Source organism: Balaenoptera ricei, chromosome 12 (genome assembly GCF_028023285.1).
Source record: "Balaenoptera ricei isolate mBalRic1 chromosome 12, mBalRic1.hap2, whole genome shotgun sequence".
NCBI classification, from domain to species: domain Eukaryota; kingdom Metazoa; phylum Chordata; class Mammalia; order Artiodactyla; family Balaenopteridae; genus Balaenoptera; species Balaenoptera ricei.
In genome coordinates this window covers 217331-235379 of record NC_082650.1, presented here as the reverse complement: position 1 = coordinate 235379, position 18049 = coordinate 217331, and the positions used below count along the sequence as shown (strand labels likewise).

The window sequence follows — 18049 nt, the reverse complement described above, 5'->3', positions numbered from 1 at the left end:
TCCCGGAAGGCGGTGCCTGGAGCGTGGGGCTGAGGCCTGGAGGCCGGGGCCCTGGGCAGGTGTCACCCCCGCTCGGGTGCTCCTCAGAACTTGGGAGCACAGGCCCAGCACCAGCTTCGCCCCTGCTGAAGGGATCTGCCTTTTCACCTCCTTGCTCTTGGCACCGATGCTCCTTCCTGCCTGGTCCCTAGCAAGGCTAATCATGCTGGGCGTCGCTTGGGCGGTGAATTGTGCATATTTCTGTAAATACCCATGTGTTTATGTGGATGTCTTTGGTCAATGTACCTGAATTTCCCCCTGCAAATGACATAAACCCTGAAAGCTGAGGGACCATCTGGTTAAATGTCCAATTAAAACGTAAGTCTCAGGAGGGACCCAGGGAACCACGTGCACCAACTGCCAATTGGCTGGCAAATTCCAAAGCTGCACCTTTAAGTCTCAGTTTGCCGTGTTACTTGCTTACCTACATGAAAGATGAATTTATTCTCTGATTTTACTAGAAGGCTGGGAAAGATGAAAGTGAGATTATCTTTAAGTGCATTGAAGTTCTTTCATGGAATGGGCTTCGCAAGAATCCCAGAATATTCCATATTCTTGAAAATAGATAAGCCATTTAATTTATTATCCAAGTCAGGTCACTGCTGAAAGTGAGAGGGAGCTATGAATGACTCCAGGTTAACAAGCGTAAACTGGATTGAGTTCACCCCACTCTGTCACCAGATCCTGTAGACTCTTGAAAGAAACCTTGGTGACGCCCTCAGTTATTCTAGAATATGCTGCTAACCCTTAAAGTCAGCAGGGGACAGTTTGAGTGTGGAGGAGGGTTAGAAGCCTGAATCTCCCTCAGCCGCACTTGGCCCTGACACTGACTTCTTTCCGTGGATGCAATCTCTCCACTGGAGTTTCTGCCCGTGAGCAGTTATTCCAAAATAACAAGCCAGAGGGGTGGGGAATGGGTGGGGTTGTGTTTCAGATGCAGGAGCCCCAGCCGGGTGGCTCCTGGGGGCCGTCTGGCCCCTGATGTTGTTTTCTCGGTCTCCAGTCCACTGCACATGCATCTCCATCCTTTACACACACGAGGATGGGCATGAGGACCGGTTAACACACAACTTGCTTTGTGTTTCCTCCGCAAGAAGAGTCCAGAATTTCTGACTGTACAATAACGACCAACGGAATAAATTCATCACAGTCACTGGGACAAAGGCAACCTCTTCCCTCTAATTAGTTAAGCCCTCTGCCTGTTCCCCTCTGACCCCAGGAATAAACCACTTTTCCCCAACAGTAACTTGTCTTCGAGAGCTGACCATCTGCACGGATCCTTTGGAACCACTGAATGGCACCAGTGATGGGGTCTGTTAAATCCCTGTCTTGTTCTCAATAAGAAGCTGAGTTTCTGACAGATAATGATCAAACCAGGGTCTGGAGCCAGACTGCCCAGATTTGAATGCTGACTTTGCCACTTACCAACCCCAAGCAAGTACCTTCACCTCCCCAAGCCTCAGTCTCCTCAGGTATAAAATGGGAGTAACAAAGCTACTATCTCGGAGGATTAATGAGATAATTCACGTGGAGGCTCGGCCTGGCGGCCTGGCCGGTAGTAACCACTCAAGAAGAGTGTTTTTATCATTGCTGTTGTCTGTCCCATGGCAACTGTGGTTGAATTAGGAGGCAACTAACTCTTTTGAATTAGCTAGAAATAAACCCACAAACCAATGAATGAGTAAGTATTATTCTAGGACCGAAAGCCTTTGTCATGGCAACATTAAAGTGCTTCGTGGGTATTTAATCCAAAATGAGGCTTTGTTCCAGTCCTGATAAAAATAAGGCTCAGACGGAAGGTGACCAGCTCCGAGGCTTCTCAGCAGTGACCAGACGTGAGGCGCGGGTGTCTGTGCCCTCAGGTTTCCCTGGATGCATCCCAGGGGATGCGCAGGGAACCAAGCGACCAGCAACACTACACCTGCCCCTTCCTTGTCCTGATGGCGACCCTTGGAGGGTTCTTTGAGGTGGGCAGAGGAGCGAGGAAAGTTGCTTTTCATCAATCCAACGGAACTATGCAAAGACCTGAGAACCAGAAAAGCAGAGGCCGTTTCTGTCCTCACGGCCTCGGACGAGTGTGAGTGAAAGTCTGCTCTGACGAGGGGTGAGTAAGTACACCTCTGGATGTCGTTCATAATATTTATTTTGGAAAAATATTTTAAAAAGGAATTTCTTCATTAACAAAACAGTAAAAAAAAAAACTCAAATAACATTTGCACAATATTCCATAAATACATTTATATACAAAAAAATATAGTCACATAGACCCGAAGTGCCTTTGTACATATTTACCAAAAATTTAAATTATAAAAATGAACATCACAAAATACTCAAGCTTTACAGATATCATGAAAAATATTTTTACAAATCCAAAAAATAACGCACATTTTTTTCCACCTAGAAAAAACACATTTTAGTATCAAAAAGGACAATAAAGGCAGTGTTTGTGATTCTAATTCAAGAAAAGACTGGCTCATAAGAATCCAAAATATACACTTCAAGCAGTGCGTGCTTCTTACGTAGTGATCAAGTCCATTCATTTAAATATATATCTTTTAAAAGCAACTGTCCATAGTGCAATGGAAACGTCCTAAAAGGCAGTGCGGCAGGCGCCCGGAGCGCCGGCCGGCCGGCCCTCGCGGGACGCGGGCCCGGCTTCCCAGCAGCAGGTCACGAGCAGCTCCGCTCCTCTCAGCAGCATCGTCGGGGACATATCCTTGGAGGGTCACGCATTCCAAGAGAAACGGGGATTCGCCACCTCACCTCCGCTTTACACCTAGAGGGGCCACGAGGCAGCGGGGAGGTTAGCGCCGGTCAGAGGCCCAGGCCCGACCCGGCCAGGCCGGGGTGGGTCGGGCGGCCGCGCACTGACCTCAGTTGCGATGACACACTCGTCCTTCTCCTCGGATATGACGTACACCGACTGGTACTTTGTGTCTTTCGAAGTGGAGTACACAGAGTCCGGCCTTTTTCTTTCAGCTGCTTCTCCACTAGAAGGGAGATGAAAGGGAACCACAGTCAACACAACACAAGGAAACGTTTCTGAACAGGACAACGGCCAGAGCCCGGAGGAACGCAGCCAGCTGGTCCCCCTGCCCTGCCCAGCCTGGCCCGAGGCACCCCCCGAGGGTCGGGCCCCCTCCCCAGCTGGCCTCCCCGCCCGTCCCCTCTGGCCCACAGCACGCACCCCCGGAGGGTCGGGGCGCTCTTCTCCTCCCCCGCAGAGCCCTGGGGCTGGCACTTGGCATCACGCTTGCTGGGGGGCTCCCCGGTGGCAGCGGCACCCTTGAGGCCCTGCAGCAGCTTACAGCCCACGGCGGGGTCGCAAGCCTTGAGGCTGTTCTTCTCGGTGCCGGGCTCCGTGTGGAGGTCCACCTTCTTGTTGGTGTTCTTGATCTGCGTGGCCCCGATGACGCTGACAGAGATGTCCTTCTCCCGCTGGCGGTTGGCCAGGTTATTCATGGTCTCCGCCTCCACCGGGCAGGGGTCGGCGGGCGGCCGGCGCTTCTGCAGCCTCAGCCGAACGCAGACCACGGCGGCGGCGCAGCCCAGGAGCAGCGTGAGGACGAGGACCACGCCCGCGCCGACGGCCACCCAGGGGAACGGGCCGGCTTGGCCCTCCGCGTACTGCTCGGTGAGGTCCACCACCACGGGGCCCGGGGGCAGCAGGAACTGGCAGTTGGGGCCCCCGTAGCCTCGGGCGCACTCGCACAGGTAGCGGAGGGCCCGCTCGTGGCAGGTGGCCCCGTTGTGGCAGGGCGCGTGCTCACACCTGCTGACGGGGGCGCTGCAGTTCCTGCCCGTGTACCCGGGGGGGCAGGTGCAGGAATACTCATTCGCGCCGTCCCGGCAGGTGCCGCCGTTGGCACACGGGGAAGAGGCACAGTCGTCCAGGTTGTCATCACAATGCCTCCCAGAGAAGCCGGCCTGGCAGCGGCAGACGTAAGCATCGCCAAGGTCTACGCACTGTGCACCTGGGACACGGACAAGGGCAGCGGCTTGTCACCCAGAAAATGCCCTGAAGCACGTGCTGCCCCGGCCGCTGCGTCACACACCAGAGCAGAGACACAGGGGCAGACCGGACAGAGGCCACCGCTTAAGACAACATACATCAAACACGAGCCCACAGCGAGGGCCGGGGTGGGACTTCTGGTCGAGCTCCATAAATTACATAAAAAATACAGGCTAATACCTCCTGACATGCACCGTGCAAAACGCTTTGCCTGCAGTGCTGCATTCACCTTCACAGCAAGCCAACAAAGGACCCAGTTTACAGATGAGGAAACCAAGGCTTAAAGAGGATGACGTGCTTGCCCACAGTTACACAGTTAGTGACAAGTAAGACTTGAAACAGAAAGAAAGAGAAAAGAAAAAAGGAAGGGAGGGAGGAGGCTGGGGTTTGGTCTTTGTCCTTCCAGAGCCAAGCCTGCTAAACCTCCCTATTCTTCCCCTCTAAACATGAAGCATCCACCACTCTATTGGTTCAGTGGCTGGAAACAAACAGGAGAAAGAGCTTGACCCCAAGACTGCCACACCTTCTGTACAGAATATGGAGAGCAAAGCAAGCTGATTCCTCTCCATCGATTATCACACCCAACGCAGAAGCTCCAGAAGCTTCCAGAATGGTCCAGCCTGTCTGGGGCCCAGCTTCCCCCCTCTGTGAGTTTGCTTAGGGCATCCCACCCACTCGTGGAGACCGTACATCCTCGGCAGCAGACGGCTCTGCTTGGTGACAGAGCAGAGCTGGGCTTCCCTCCAAAAGCGCAGTGGCTGGGCTGGCGCTGGGGCTGACCCGCTGACGTTCGGAGTCTCGGGCACCCGAGGTGCCGCAGGACCGCGAGCAAGTCATTGCACCTCCACCTGAGCCAGGCCCTGCGGAGAAGGAACGCTCCTGCCTGCCTTCCTCGCTCCCTGGGTGCTTCCAGACTCGAGGATAAGATTGCTATGAACAGTTTCTCACTGTTCAGACAAAAGGGCTTCTGAAACTCAAGGCAACTCACAAAGCGATGAACTCAGCCTGAAACTAAACTCATGCGCTTCTGACGCGTTCTCACCAGTGTGGACCTCTGGACAAAGTCTCGGATGGGTCAGGCGGCCCCCTTACCATTGGAACAGGGTGAGGAACTGCAGGAATCCATTTTCTTCTCACAGTTAAAGCCAGAGAAGCCCCCAGGGCAGCGGCAGGTGTACCCTCCCTTGGGGTTGTCCGAGCACCGTCCCCCGTTGAAGCAGGGGCCGTCGGCACACACCATGGCACTCAGCTCGCAGATCCTGCCGTAGAAGCCAGGCGGGCAGGTGCAGGAGTAGCTGTTCTCGAGGTCCTGAGTAATGGAGAAGATGAAGAAAGCTTTCCTACGTCGTTGCGAGGGACCCACACGGTCTGTCTCAAACCAGGGTTCCCGGTTCGGCAGGAGAGCCCACGGTGGCCAGACTCACCGTGCAGCTCCCTCCATTCCTGCAGGGGCTGGCACTGCACTCGTCCACCTCCGTCTCGCAGTTGGCCCCCGTGTACCCAGGCCGGCAAGAGCAAGTGTAGCTTCCCTGGCCCGTGTTGGTGCAGGTGGCCCCATTCTTGCAGGGCTTATGGTGTGTGCAGTAGTTCAGGTCTGTGAGGGTGGAGACAGGAAGAGGAGGAGAAGGGAGGCCCAGGGTTAAATTCGGGAGACTGCACTTCCCCGTGACAGAGCCAGGGAAGACAGGCTGCCTGGTGGGGGATGGGAGGCTTACCCTGGTTGCAGAAAAGGCCCCCCCAGCCTTCCTGGCAGTTGCATTGCCAGGGCTGCTGGCAGGTGCCGTGGAGACAGCCGGGGTACCGAATGCACTGGTCACAGTACCGGCCCTGCCAGCCCACTCTGCACCTTAGAGGAGAGGACAGAGTCAGTGGACGCTGACGCTACCGGGTTCCTAGCAACACCTTTCCCACTCATGAGAGACTGGCTTCCAACAGCATCAACACCGCTGGTTCTCAAATGAGGCAGGACACTGGACCGTCCTCAGGAGCTTTAAACCACATGGATGCCTTCGTCCCACGTCAAGAGCGTCTGACTCTGGGTACAAGGGCCAACCAGGGCAGCATCTCTAGGTAATTCTAACGTGTTGCGAAGTTTGAGAACCAACTAAACTCTCTCCTCTTCTGTGCCAATTCTTTTTAAATCTCCATCTGTAAGTTCCACAACCATCGAGGAGCTTAGATGGATGACAACCCTTGACCCTATGCCCGTCCATGTATTTATTTAGTAGAAACACAGAAAAACAGCCCCCTCCAACCAGCTAATCTTACCTGAGGTTTTCAAAAGAGCATCTAGAGATGCTTTACTAATACACTAGGTGTAAAAGGACAGCAAGAAAAAGAAAAGAGCAACTTTTGCAAACTTACTTGCATTCCCCGGGCTTGTCACAAAACCCATGCTGCTCATCGCACCCCGGCAAGCAGATGGCTGCAAGGAGAAAAGGCACAGGGTCAAGCCCACCAGAGTGGCCCCCAGCACAACAGGGCTACAGACCGCGCCCAGCTCCGCCACAGAGCCTCGCCGAGCCCCGGGCATCGACCGTCCTGCCCGGTAACCACCGCGGACTTCACTCAGCCCAGGAGGAGCATTCTTCTTAACACAGCGGCTCCAGGACAAAAGAGCGCGGAAGCCCACCCCCACCCGGCCCCTTTTCTTCTAAGAGAGGGTCAGAAGTCCTTCCCCCTCCTCCTCCCCCACTTCCCAATTCTATGCACAAAGCTCCACCTCTTAATACCCAGAAAGTGTGTGTGTAGATAAGGGTGGACAGCTGGTATGCAGAGTACCAGGGCCAGACAGCTGCTCTATTGTCTGTTCTCTCCCCGCAGCTGCCCCAGTGCAACAATACCGGCCTCCCCCTCGCCCCCCGCGCCCCCACCCCTCACACACACCCCAGCGTGTGCACCACACACACACACACACACACACACACACACACGTGCACCCTTTCCACCAATGGGCACAGGCGTGCGTCCCAGCCGCCTATCCCTGGAGAGATCTAATCGATGGCACGCGCGAGCTGGGGGCGGGGAGAGACTCCAGTGTTTGAATAAGAAGAAAAAAAGTTTAAGTTTATGGCAACCCCACGGTGAAGGAGAGGGAGGGTAGCCAGGAGGGAGGCGGCAGGCCGGCCAGAGGTCCCGGAGGGGGTGGGGAGGCTGGAGGCTGAGGTTTCGAGCTGGCTTCCTTCTCCTGGTTATGAAACTCATTAACAAGCCGCCCCACAAGTTTTAAAGACAACAGAGCCAGCTCAGGCCAAGACAAGCTCAAAGGAGCTGTGGAAAGCTGAGTGGGCCGAGCGACCATGACGCTGTAGGTAGGTGCAAATCAAAACTGAGAAACTGCACCTCCCAGCGAGAGGTTCTGTCCTGCCAGAGAAGGTTCCCAGGCTCAGCGGCAGAAGGAAAGTTCCCTGGGGTTTCTGGGGAGCTCTAGGACCCACCCCACCTGACACCTAGAGTGCGAGGTGGCAGTGAGGCGACTGGGGTCCAGCTGAACCAGGCCCAGGAGCCAGCTGGTCCGCACAACCCTCCTACTCCCCCTGCACCTGTGCAGCTGCCCTGCCTGCCTGCAGAATACAGAACTACGGGCAGGCAGGGCCTAAGTCACTCTTGTAAAGGCATGTCCCCCTCCCAGGCAGGGTGCTATGTGAGCATCCCGCAAGCAGGACAAGCAGAGCCCTCCCCAAGCAGGGTTGACAGGCCCAGGCCTCAAAACACACCCACCCACGTCCATAGACCCTGCGAGTGAAAATGTCACGAACAGTGGAATGTTTTTAAACAGGCTGAGCACACCAACTCCGGAGAGAAAATGAAGCACTTTTCAATGAGAAGCTGTCTGGGCGAAGAGAACTCCTTTGGTAAAAGCAGGCCCTGCACACAGCCTCCTCTCTGTTCCTCCCTTCCTTCCTCCCTCCCTTCCCTCAGGCTTACTTCCTGACCCCTGGCCCTGTGTCCAAAATCCTCCCTGATTAAGAAAGGCAGCTTCCCATAGCGGAAGTTAAAACGTCTAAGTTGACCCCCACCTGCCACTGGCTAACTGTGAGGTCTCAGCAAATCTCTCTGGCTCCCCGGCCCCGGTTTCCCCACCAGAACATCTCTCCGGGGCTAAGGTCCCAAGATGCCAGCAGCTCAGAGACTATGTCCCCACCGCCGGGGAGCGCAGGCCCGGGGAGGGGTAGACCGAGGGAGTAGCGGCCTCCCGGAGGGACTCACGCTCAGTGCAGTACTGGCCTTTCCAGCCAGGGTTGCAGACTTTCTCCCCTCTCTCCCCGCAGGTGAAGTGGCCGAAGGCGTCGTCGCGGGGCCGGCAGAAGACGGAGCAGCCCTCCCCAAAGTAGTGTTCGTCACACACAAACCGGTAGGAATACTTGAGGTCTGTGCGGCCGCTGCTGTGCAGGTCCTGGGACCACTCCTCGCCCACCGTCAGGTGCCTCTGCGTGGCCAGGCGGCTGATGAGTCTTTCCGGGTTCTCTGCAGGAAGAGGACGGTCTGTTGGCTCTGACTGGGAACCCAGAGGCTTGGGGAGTGAGGGAGGTGGAAAGGATGCTGGGCGAGGAGGCTGAAGACCCTTCTCCTCAACCTTCCAGAGCAACTTGCAGAATGAAAGACGCAGACGTTTGTTTCTGGGGAGATGTGAACTCAAACACATAATAACTGGAGACACAGTTTGCACAGTTTGGGAGTTTTTTGGTTTGTTTTTACCTGTTGCGAGGTCATCAGGAGAATCAGTGTGGAGAGCTTCAATGATCAGAGAGAAGGTTCCCTGGAGGAAGAGGGAAGAGACAGAAGATAAACCAGAAATGTTTAAAAAAGAATCAGAGCTTTCGGGACAACCAAGTCGTCGCAGATCTGTGTGCAGTGTGTCGTGGGGAGGGTCTCTGTACATCTCTTGTCTGATTTCACTTTCCTTAAGGAAATGGAAGAACATTTTAAAGAGTGGTTTCCTGACGTGTTTTTTCATCCTGTTAATACAGGATATCGCGGTAAAAAAAAAAAAAAAAAAAGAAAGAAAGAAAAGAAAAAAGGAAAAACGATTGCGCGGAGCAGGCGGGGTTGGAGGGGCTTGTCTGGAGTCTTCTGGTGAAGGAGCCAAGCAGAGGGGGCTGGGGGCTGTCAGGCTGCGAGGGCGACTGAACAACTAGCCGGTCCACGAGCTGGGGAACTAGAACTTTCCCAAGTGAAAGAAAGGGCCCGTTCAACTTGGGGGCTAGGGGCAGAGACCGGATACGGAAATGTTCTGGGTCCTCAGCCTCTCTGCCTCACTCTACCTCGGCTGTCACCTCCCACACTCCCCCACCCCCCACGCCGCCGCCGCCGCCGCCGCATGCAGATCACCCGGGCGTGGAGTCAATGCCCCAGGCCCCCGCGGACCGCGGCGCCCACCTGCCCAGGCCCAGCCGCGCGCCCCCGCCGCGCCCCGGAGCAGGGTTGGCGGCCGCCTCCCTGCCCACCTGCCGCCCGCCCCGCCCGCCCCGCGCCCGCAGGTGCGGCGCTCACCGGCCAGGTGAAGCCAAAGGGGAAGCGGATGGGGTTGCTGAAGGCGGGGTCCGCGCCCGTGCCGTCCGGGAGGCTGAAGGAGTCGACGCCCAGCACCGGCGTGACGGCGCTGCCGTAGGTGCAGGGAGGCTCGGGGGACACGCTGGCCTGGTAGTGCTTGAGGCACACGCGGAAGAAAGTCCTGCAGGCGCACGGCGGCGGCCCCGCGCCCCCGCGGCAGCAGTTGCGGTTCCCCAGCAGCCCCTTCTTGTTGACGAACTCCTGCAGCTTCAGCTCGAACACCCCGGAGCTCCAGACCTGCGGGCGAGGCTAGGGCGTGGGGCTCCGGGCGCGGGGAGCCGGCCCGGCCGCGTCCTGCCCCGGGCCCTGCCCCCGCGCGGCCCGCGCCCCGGGTCCCCCCACCTGGCGCCACAGGGAGCCGGAGAGCCCCGCTGACAGCCTACCTGACGGCGCGGCCCTTAGGACCCCGCCTGGCAACTTACCTGGCACAGCAGGGCCGAGAGCACGGCGAGGGCCAGGGCGCACCGCCGGCCCATGGTGCACCGCCGGCCGCGCTCGCTCTCCTCGCGTCCCCCTTCTCTTCTGAAATCGCCAGGGAGTGCTCGGGGAGGAACGTGTCTCCAGGAGCGCGGGCAGGAAAGCGCCGCCGCTTTGCCTCGGGCTGGGATTATCCGGACTTCTTTCCTCAAGGGTCGGTCTCCGGCTCTTTCGGAGGCCGAGGTTCCTTAGATCCTCCCTGCGGAGGCGACTGCGGCTCCGGGGATGCGCGAGGGAAAAAAAAAAAAAAAAAGGGCTCCCCGGAGAGATTGCTTCTGGCGCGGCAACTTTCGGTTTTCCCCTCTTTCTTCCAATCCACGAGTAGGTAGGGGTCGTCTGCTTCCTGGTTTTGTCTCAAGATTCTTCGCAGGAAAAAAAAAAAAAAAAGGGAAGAAAGAAAGAAAAAAAGGAGAGAAAGCGTCCAGCTATTCAGCCCAATTCCCAACGAGCTGCAGGGCTCCCCGCGAGTCCGATTAGCGAGCCGGGGTCTGGAAATCCCACGCGCGAGGCGGTAATCCGGCGCCGGCGGAGCGCCCGCGGGTGCGGCCCGGCCGGCTCACTCGGCGGCCGCGGTCCGGGGAGCGCCCTGGACCCGAGTTTTTCCCAGGGACCCAGCCAGTGCCATCCAGGTCAACACCCGGGGTCCCGGACCGGGTCCCGGCGGAGGCTGCGCGCCAGGCTGTGCGTCCGGTGCGGCGCCGGCCGGGGCTCCGCGGGCGCGCAGGGGCTCCGGTTCGCCCCGCGCCGCCGCCTTATATCCCGCCGGCCGCCCGCATGGCTAATGAGATGCAAATGAGCAGCCCCCCAATCTGGCGAGAGCTGTCACAAAGGAGCCACTTTTCCAAACCCTCCTCTCAATGGATCGCCAAATGGTCAGTGAGCTGTAAAATGTGCAACCCTCCTCCCCGCCCCCACCCTCCCCGCCCCCGGCCCTCCCCTGCCCCCGCCCCCAGCCCCCCACCGCACGAAACGCACTCATTTACATTCCTGCAAAACGTCCACCGCAAGAATCCCCTCTGCGCCCGAGGCTGGTGCCGCCGCCCGGGCTCCCCGGCGCTGCCCTCCCGGCCACAGGCTCGCAGAGGCCCCGGGACCCGCGGGGGTGGCGCTGCGCCCCTGCCCTGCCGAGAGCCACCCGGCGGGTGAGGCCGCGTCCGGCCTCGGGAACTCTCCGGTCGCCGCGGCGCCCGCCTTCGTCCCTGTTGCGCGCCGCGGCCGGGGCCTGGCGGCGGGGGCGAAGTCGGAGGCCCAGTTCCCGGTGGGCCGCCCCTTCTCCCGGGCAGCCTCTTCCTAAGGAGGAGTCTCCGGGGCGGGGGACCGGGCACGAGAGGGAGGGGGCAGGCTCGAGCGGCGGGCAGAGAGTGGCGAGAGGGCAGCGGCAGTTTCGGGAAGTTTGGGAAGGTCTGACACCCAGACGTCTCCGGGCAAGGACGGCGACTCTGCGTCTGGGAACACAGGGGCGAGCGCGGCGCCCCCGGGGACCCTGTTGCCGCGAGCTCGGGGTGTCCCCGCGCTGGTCGGCGGCCGCTGGGGGGCGGGGTCCGGCTAGCGCCCGGGATCCTGACGCCTTAAACCACCGCCCCCCCCCCCGCCCCAAAAACACACACGCACCCTTCCGGGCGCTATTCTCGGCCTCCGACACCTTTCCTGGGTCTCCGGCCCCTTTCTCCTGTGTCTTCCCCCCTCGGCCTCCCTCTGCTTGGTAAAAAGTGAGTTTGGTGTGTGTCGTTCGCGTGGCTGTCATTAAGGCAGTCTGTTATTGTGCGAGGCTGAATCAGTGGCTCTTTGTGCGCTCAGCTGTATGGTAATGCAGACCGCACCTGCTCCCCGCACAATGCGGAGAGAAAGAGCTCCCCTCCGCGCGCGCCGCGGCCTCTGCAACAATGTCCGGCACATGTTCTAAAGACCCTCTAGCCTGGCCGCCTCAACCCGCAACCTTCGCACAACCATCACCTTATTAGGGTTTACACGTCCATCAGACACTAGAACTTTTGTTTTCTTTTTTTTTTTAAGGGAAATGAGTTTATTGGGAGGGCCGAGAACACACGTTATCACACAATGAGCTATCTAAATTGCTCTTATGCTTGCGGGCGCAATGCAGAGTTAAGGTGGGGCATGGACTCCTACTCCGGCATCCAGCTTCGTGCTGGGCGCACTTCGAGGTCTCTCTCCCACCCCTATGTGCTCCTCCTTCATTCCCGCCTCTCCCCAACACCGAGGGCAGCTTCATCCAGGACGAGCGGTGTCAGCGTTGGAGTACATGTCACTTTGATGGCGGCACAGCCCCAGGGCGCCTGGCCACAAAGGCCTTGCTCTAGGTGTGCTACAGCTGCCTTGTTAGTGGGAACGTGCACTGTCCTGGCAAAGTGTGACTTTCATTGAGGCAGATGTTGAGATCACAGTGTACCATATAATGCACGGGAAGAGGGAAAATTCTCAAATACCAAGTAATCAGTTGAAGTCATTCATGGCCATCCCTCCAGCTGTTAGGCAACAGGCTCCCAAATACCTTCAGGACAGATTTTAGGTTTTCCACTGATGCCAGAGAAGCAAAGAATTAATCAAAAGTAATGTGCATGTAATGTTTAAGGCTGAGGTGAGAAAGGCAGGCTTGGACCCCACCAGAACCCCCTACGGTTTGGTTCAGAACAAATGGAGACTTCAAAACCTCCTGTGCCCCCATGACGGTGGCAGTCCCAGCGTGGCCGCCCTCTGGGGACTTTTCGAGGACTCGCTGCATCACCACAGGGCTGGGCCAGTGCGAATCCTAATTTAATCTTGCCACCTAGTGTCAGCATCCTTTTTTCACTACATCCATGTTTCCTCTGAAAGCTAATTTCTGAGAACTCTGCTCCCTACTGCATGGAAGCTGGTGTGTGTGTCTGTGTGTGTGTGTGTGTGTGTGTGTGTGTGAGAGAGAGAGAGAGAGAGAGAGACAGTGGTGGGGAGAGAGGTAAGAGGGTTCCAGGAGCAGGAGAGGGCAAAAGAAGAAAGGAATGTGAACTCTAAATCCTCTGTGCTTCCAGACTGAGAGTAGATTTCAGTAAGAAATGAAATATCGGGAACCTTTTAATTAGAAAATGGAAGTGGGAAAGAGACTCATCTGAATGCCTGTTTAGAAAACTGGAAATAAAAAGTTCCACGCCCAAGGGCTTAAACCTTGTGGGGGGGGGGGACGACTTGCCCCAAATCTTTAACAAACCCGCCTCAGTATCAAGTATTTGTTAAATTGACATGGCACAGATTTCTCGATTACAGCGGCAAAGCGGAACTGAAAGGCATCGTAAAATCCATCAGAATCCTGCCCAAAGCGTTCATTCTTTTCCAACTTAATTTATGCCACGCAATTCTGTATTGGGGAAATCAAGCAGAAAGCCCTTTTCTTGCCCTTCCTCCTCCTCCGGCTCTTCTTTCCTTACTTTCTTCCTCCTCTTCTCTCTCCATCTTCTTCTCCTTCTCTCTCTCTCTCTTTCCCCCCACCCCGCGTTGGGCCCTCTCCCCCTCTCCCTTTCAAAGCTGAGCTAACGGGAGACTGTTTAACTTCAGTGTTTCTATAGGAGTCTGTTGTAGTTTAACTCCTGCACACCAGTAGCTGAGACGAACAAAGGAGAGACTCGAGGTCCAACTATTCATCCTTTCTTTGCACTTTAATTTTCATTGATTGGGAAGACAAGGGGAGCCCTTAGGGATTCAGGCTGAAGGGGGACGACACGCCTTTCGACGCCATCAGCCCCCTAGCCAGCCATCTGCTCCAAACCAAATGGCGTTTTTTCACTCCCTAACTGCATGTCTGTATACTCCTGCAGCTAATCGCTCTGAACCCCCTAATGCAGGAGGGAGCTTAAGCTCGACTATGTTAAATAGACTTGCCCCCGTGTTGGCTTTAGCAGCGATTCCCTCCTCCCACACACACCATAAATCCTCACCTTGCTCATTAGGAAAAAGCAGGAAACTTTCTTTTAAATACTTTTTGATGTCTCAGCAAATTTACTGTACAAAGTGAGACTCATTAGGGCTTCGAAGGCACCCAATATATCAGACACAGGAGTGGAGAGAGGGATTTACCGCCTGGTGTTGGTGTTTTATTTTTGCCAGGCATTCAGAGCTTATAGCCTGAATGACCCCAACAACCAGGGTAGGCCTAGCTGTATAATCAGAACCACAGCCGCATCAACTACAGCTGAGTTCTCTGTTTGTTGGCGACCCTGATCATTTTACCCATCATTTTATTAGGCCACTTGGGAATAAAAGCTCATGACCATCATTTTATCAGATTAAATATGCCCATCCTCAGCAGTGAGTGTGACTCATACTGTGGTCAGCCCAATCCTGTTTCCTTCCCCCTTTGCCCAAAGAAAGGTTCTATCCCTGAGGTATGTGTGTGGCGGAGGTTGTGGCCGGGGGAGGAGGGCCTGGGCAGATTGCAATAAACAATGCCCAGAATAGGCTCCAGACTCCAAGCCAGCCCCAGGTTCAGTTTTCTGTGTAAACAAGTCTGGAGACTTGAGTGGGGTTTGTGTTTTCTTAGACCAACTGAATACTGTATACCCAACAGAGAGGTTCTCTTATTCCTAAGAAGAATTAGGGTCCTTGTTCAGAACAAGAAAATGAAAAACTTCCAGGCAGCAAATCTGGTGTTGATCAAACATGCCAGCTTACTTGAAAAAGAAGATGATGAAGGGAACCTAAAGCAAGTTTATGAATTGGTATTAGTATCACATCTCCCACCAGCACACCCTTCTGCCCATTCTCCATCAGTCACAGGTCTGGAATCCTTCAGTGGGTAAAAGAGCAGGACTGGCCTGCTTGCTTTGCACATAGGAAGCTCCTACACGTATCTGTGGGTAAAACCGCACCCGCGCCGGGTAGCTATGACGGATAGTTCCTTACTTCTTCTTAAGGACCGAACCCCGGAGACACGTGAACATTTACAAGACGCGCTGGCCCGAATGTATACACGGTGTGTTTGCACCTGATCAAGTTCCTTCCGGATCACTCTATTGAAGATACATCCTAACCCAAGCCATCCGTTTGTCCACGGCGGGAAAGAGGGGCAGATCTAGCTTTTATATTCAGGCTCCGAGGCTTCCCTCTCGCTAAGGATAAACGCTACGCGGCACACCAAGGAAGGCCCCACAGCTCGGCCTCCCCTGCCCTCCCTGGGACATTTCCCTCGGAGGAGGGGCGGCCTGCAGACACCCAGGACCACTCCTGGTGGTCGGCAGGTTGGCGCGGGGCGGAGGGCGCCGGGACCGGAGGACAGAGCCCGGGAAGACCCAGTGGGCCTGACGCCTCCCCTCCGCCCTCCCTTCCACCCGCCAAGCGCAGACACCCGCGGCTAGGGAGGAAGGACGGCCCGGCCACGTGGTCCGGAGCGGGGACCCCGCGCCCTGGGGCGCAGCGCGGGCCGGGGTTGCGGAGGCATGCGCTGGTTTGCATGAGAAAGGCGGTCGCGTGGCTCAGCTGGCGGCGCGGAGTCCGCTCCTCCGACCCCGGGATCATCTGCCCGCCGGTCCGCGCTCATCTCCATGACAAAGCGCTGTTTACCTGGCGCGGCTCCGGGCGCCTTTGTCCCGATCGGATGACCGCGCAGCTGCTCCGCTCGCCCGCCCGAGCAGCCCCCGACTGAACGCGCCGGGCCGGGCGCTCTGGAGGGCTGCCTGGAGGGGGTGCGGCGCCAGTGGGCGCTCCGGAGGGCTGCCTGGAGTGGGTGGCGGCGGCGGGCCGGGCACTCGCCGCAGGGGCATGAGCGCCGCGTTGGGAGGGCCAGGTCAGCGGGTCACCCCCGGCCGCCGGGCGTGCGGCGTGGGGGGGGGGGGCCCACCCTGTCACCTGCACCGAGGCGCGGCCCCACCTGGGAGTCGCCGGCCCGTGACCGTGTCAGACAATGAGGATGGGAAAGAAAGGGCGGCGAGAGCCACCCGGGCCCTCCCGAGGCCTCGCTCCGGGACGCGCCCCATCCGGAGGTCGCGGGCACCTGTCGCCGGTCCCGGCGCCCGTCAATCACCCGGCCCGCGGGGCGGGGCGCGGGCCGGGCCGGAACCGCGAGGAGGCCGCCCCGCCCGCTCGTCCCAGCCGGACCCGAGCTGCCCTGCGCGACTGCGCCGTCCTTCCCCGCCTCCCACCTCTTTTCTGCGAGCATCTGCCCGCAGAGGAACAGATGTGGGCACCTGCGGTGACAGGCCGCATATGTTCCATCCTATTCACAGGCATTCAGACGTGGCTACAATGAGCGGCCTTTGTGCGCACAGTCACTAAATATATTAATCTGCACTCCCCAGAGCACCGGGCTGTTTAATTTTTCACTAGCAATAACATCTGATCTAATCCTTAAATCGGCTCCCAAAAGCCTGCCCTCCCGCCCTCCTTTTTTTCCTCTTTCTCCCCACCCCCTCCCGAAAAACGTGTGAAGCTATTCAACCTTCCACCTGTTGCCTGCTGAACTGGGCGTGGGTTCCTGCAGCATCTGATGTCGGTCGGGGCAGGGGGTGGAGGTGGGATTGGGGGCGGGCGGGGGCGACTGTGCGGGTGATGCTGCCTGGCCACATGGGCACCGCCAGGGCCTGTGTACCAGAAGGAAAGTAAGCGCAACGTGCGAGGGTGGCTCCCGAATGTTGGGCAAACAAAGAACGATGATTATTAAACAGCTTCCAAAGCAGCCCAGCATTCCCATCCTCTCCGTGGAAGCGCCTTGAAAATGTACACGTTCCCATTTATCTTTTTGTTTATTAAACTCTGATGGTCATTATAAACACTGGTCAATAGGCCACACAGCCAAAAGGTAACATAAATTTCAGATGTACGACTTAGATTTTTTTTAGCGATTTTGTTGCATGACTCTTTTATCTTAGCATCCCGTATTCTGTTTTGGTTTGTTTTCGGTCACAATGAGTCCCTTAGTGCCATTGTGGGTGTCACAATGCAGACGGACATCGGGCTGTGAATGAAGACAGAGGCAGTTTAAACAAACCAAGCTCTTTCTTTCCTTTCCGTCCATTGTACTATGAATGGGCCTTCTGCATTCGGCTGCTAGGAGACGGCTTTGCAAAGCCCTACTCCAGTAAATGGGCTGGAGAGAAAGGGACCCCAATAAACAGCCTAAGTATTGGAGAAAAAAGGGGGACAAGTTTAGGCAAATGTTTTTCCACCTTCGCATCAACACCTTTCCTAATCTCAAACCGTAAGACATACTTTCCAGCAGTTTCCCTCCTTCTTGTCACTGTAATTCTTACTCCCCAACCCCACCCCCCACACCTCCTAGGAGACGCAGAGTGGGGACAGCACTGGCTCACCATTGAGATCTGTTTCCAAATGCTGCTTTGTCTCAGGAAAGTAGAATGGGGCATGGGGCTGTTTATCAGTCATCATCGCTAATAACTAAGGATTGCAAACTGCTCTCAAAATGAATGCCTGGAGGTGTTGCTAGGTAAGTAGGGGCAGGGTTGGTGAGTCTGTATATTTAAGGAACAATCATGAACTATGAATTGTTTTCGTGGTAGTTGGAACTGTTCTTATTAACATAGGTAGGTTAACTGAAGCAAGAAACATAGCTGTTTTCAGGTCAAGGGCCCAGCTCGAGTACATTAGGGAATGACCCACCACCACCACCCGCGTTTCTCAGGGGCTAGAACGAAGTCATAGGCCACCACCGACCCAAACGCAGTCAAGGGAAATGGGAGAACCACGACTGGCTTATCTCAATCACAGTTCACAGCTGGGGCGACTGTCAGACCCAAAGCACATGGCAATGAGAAGGCCAGTTCATTTAGTCATGTATTCATTCATCCACTCACTGCTCAAGGGGCTGGAGATCCAGAGTGAAATCAGACCTGCTTCCTGCCACTAGTTGAGTAGTACAAGTAGAGAAGTGTCGCTTGGTCTTTTATTTTCGGAAAGAGTTTTTGTAGGATTAATATGTCTTCCTTCAATGTTTGAATAGAACTCACCAGTGAGACGACCTGGGTCTGG

At 56.5% G+C, this 18049-nt stretch overlaps 1 protein-coding gene and 1 long non-coding RNA gene across 4 annotated transcripts; one reads left to right on the top strand and one right to left on the bottom strand.

Moving 5' to 3' along the window:
* Positions 1-2251: 2251 nt before the first annotated feature.
* On the bottom strand, positions 2252-16051 carry DLL1 (delta like canonical Notch ligand 1). 3 transcript variants are annotated; one of them, XM_059940783.1, is made up of 12 exons: positions 15936-16051; positions 10027-10443; positions 9545-9841; positions 8750-8810; positions 8261-8518; positions 6416-6476; positions 5767-5897; positions 5476-5645; positions 5144-5360; positions 3227-4013; positions 2912-3029; positions 2252-2815 (listed from the first exon to the last, which is right to left on the bottom strand). In XM_059940783.1, the coding sequence occupies exons 2-12, from the start codon at positions 10078-10080 to the stop codon at positions 2810-2812; spliced, it is 2160 nt and encodes a 719-aa protein (XP_059796766.1). In that variant the 5' UTR covers positions 10081-10443; positions 15936-16051; the 3' UTR covers positions 2252-2809. The 3 variants fall into 3 exon arrangements, with proteins under 3 accessions (XP_059796766.1, XP_059796764.1, XP_059796765.1); XM_059940781.1 differs by lacking the exon at positions 15936-16051 and adding an exon at positions 11057-11580; XM_059940782.1 differs by lacking the exon at positions 15936-16051 and adding an exon at positions 11065-11580.
* Positions 7174-8471, top strand: LOC132375766 (uncharacterized). The gene is made up of 3 exons (XR_009506096.1): positions 7174-7362; positions 7830-7905; positions 8323-8471. It is a non-coding gene; the product is annotated as an uncharacterized LOC132375766 (long non-coding RNA).
* Positions 16052-18049: the final 1998 nt, after the last annotated feature.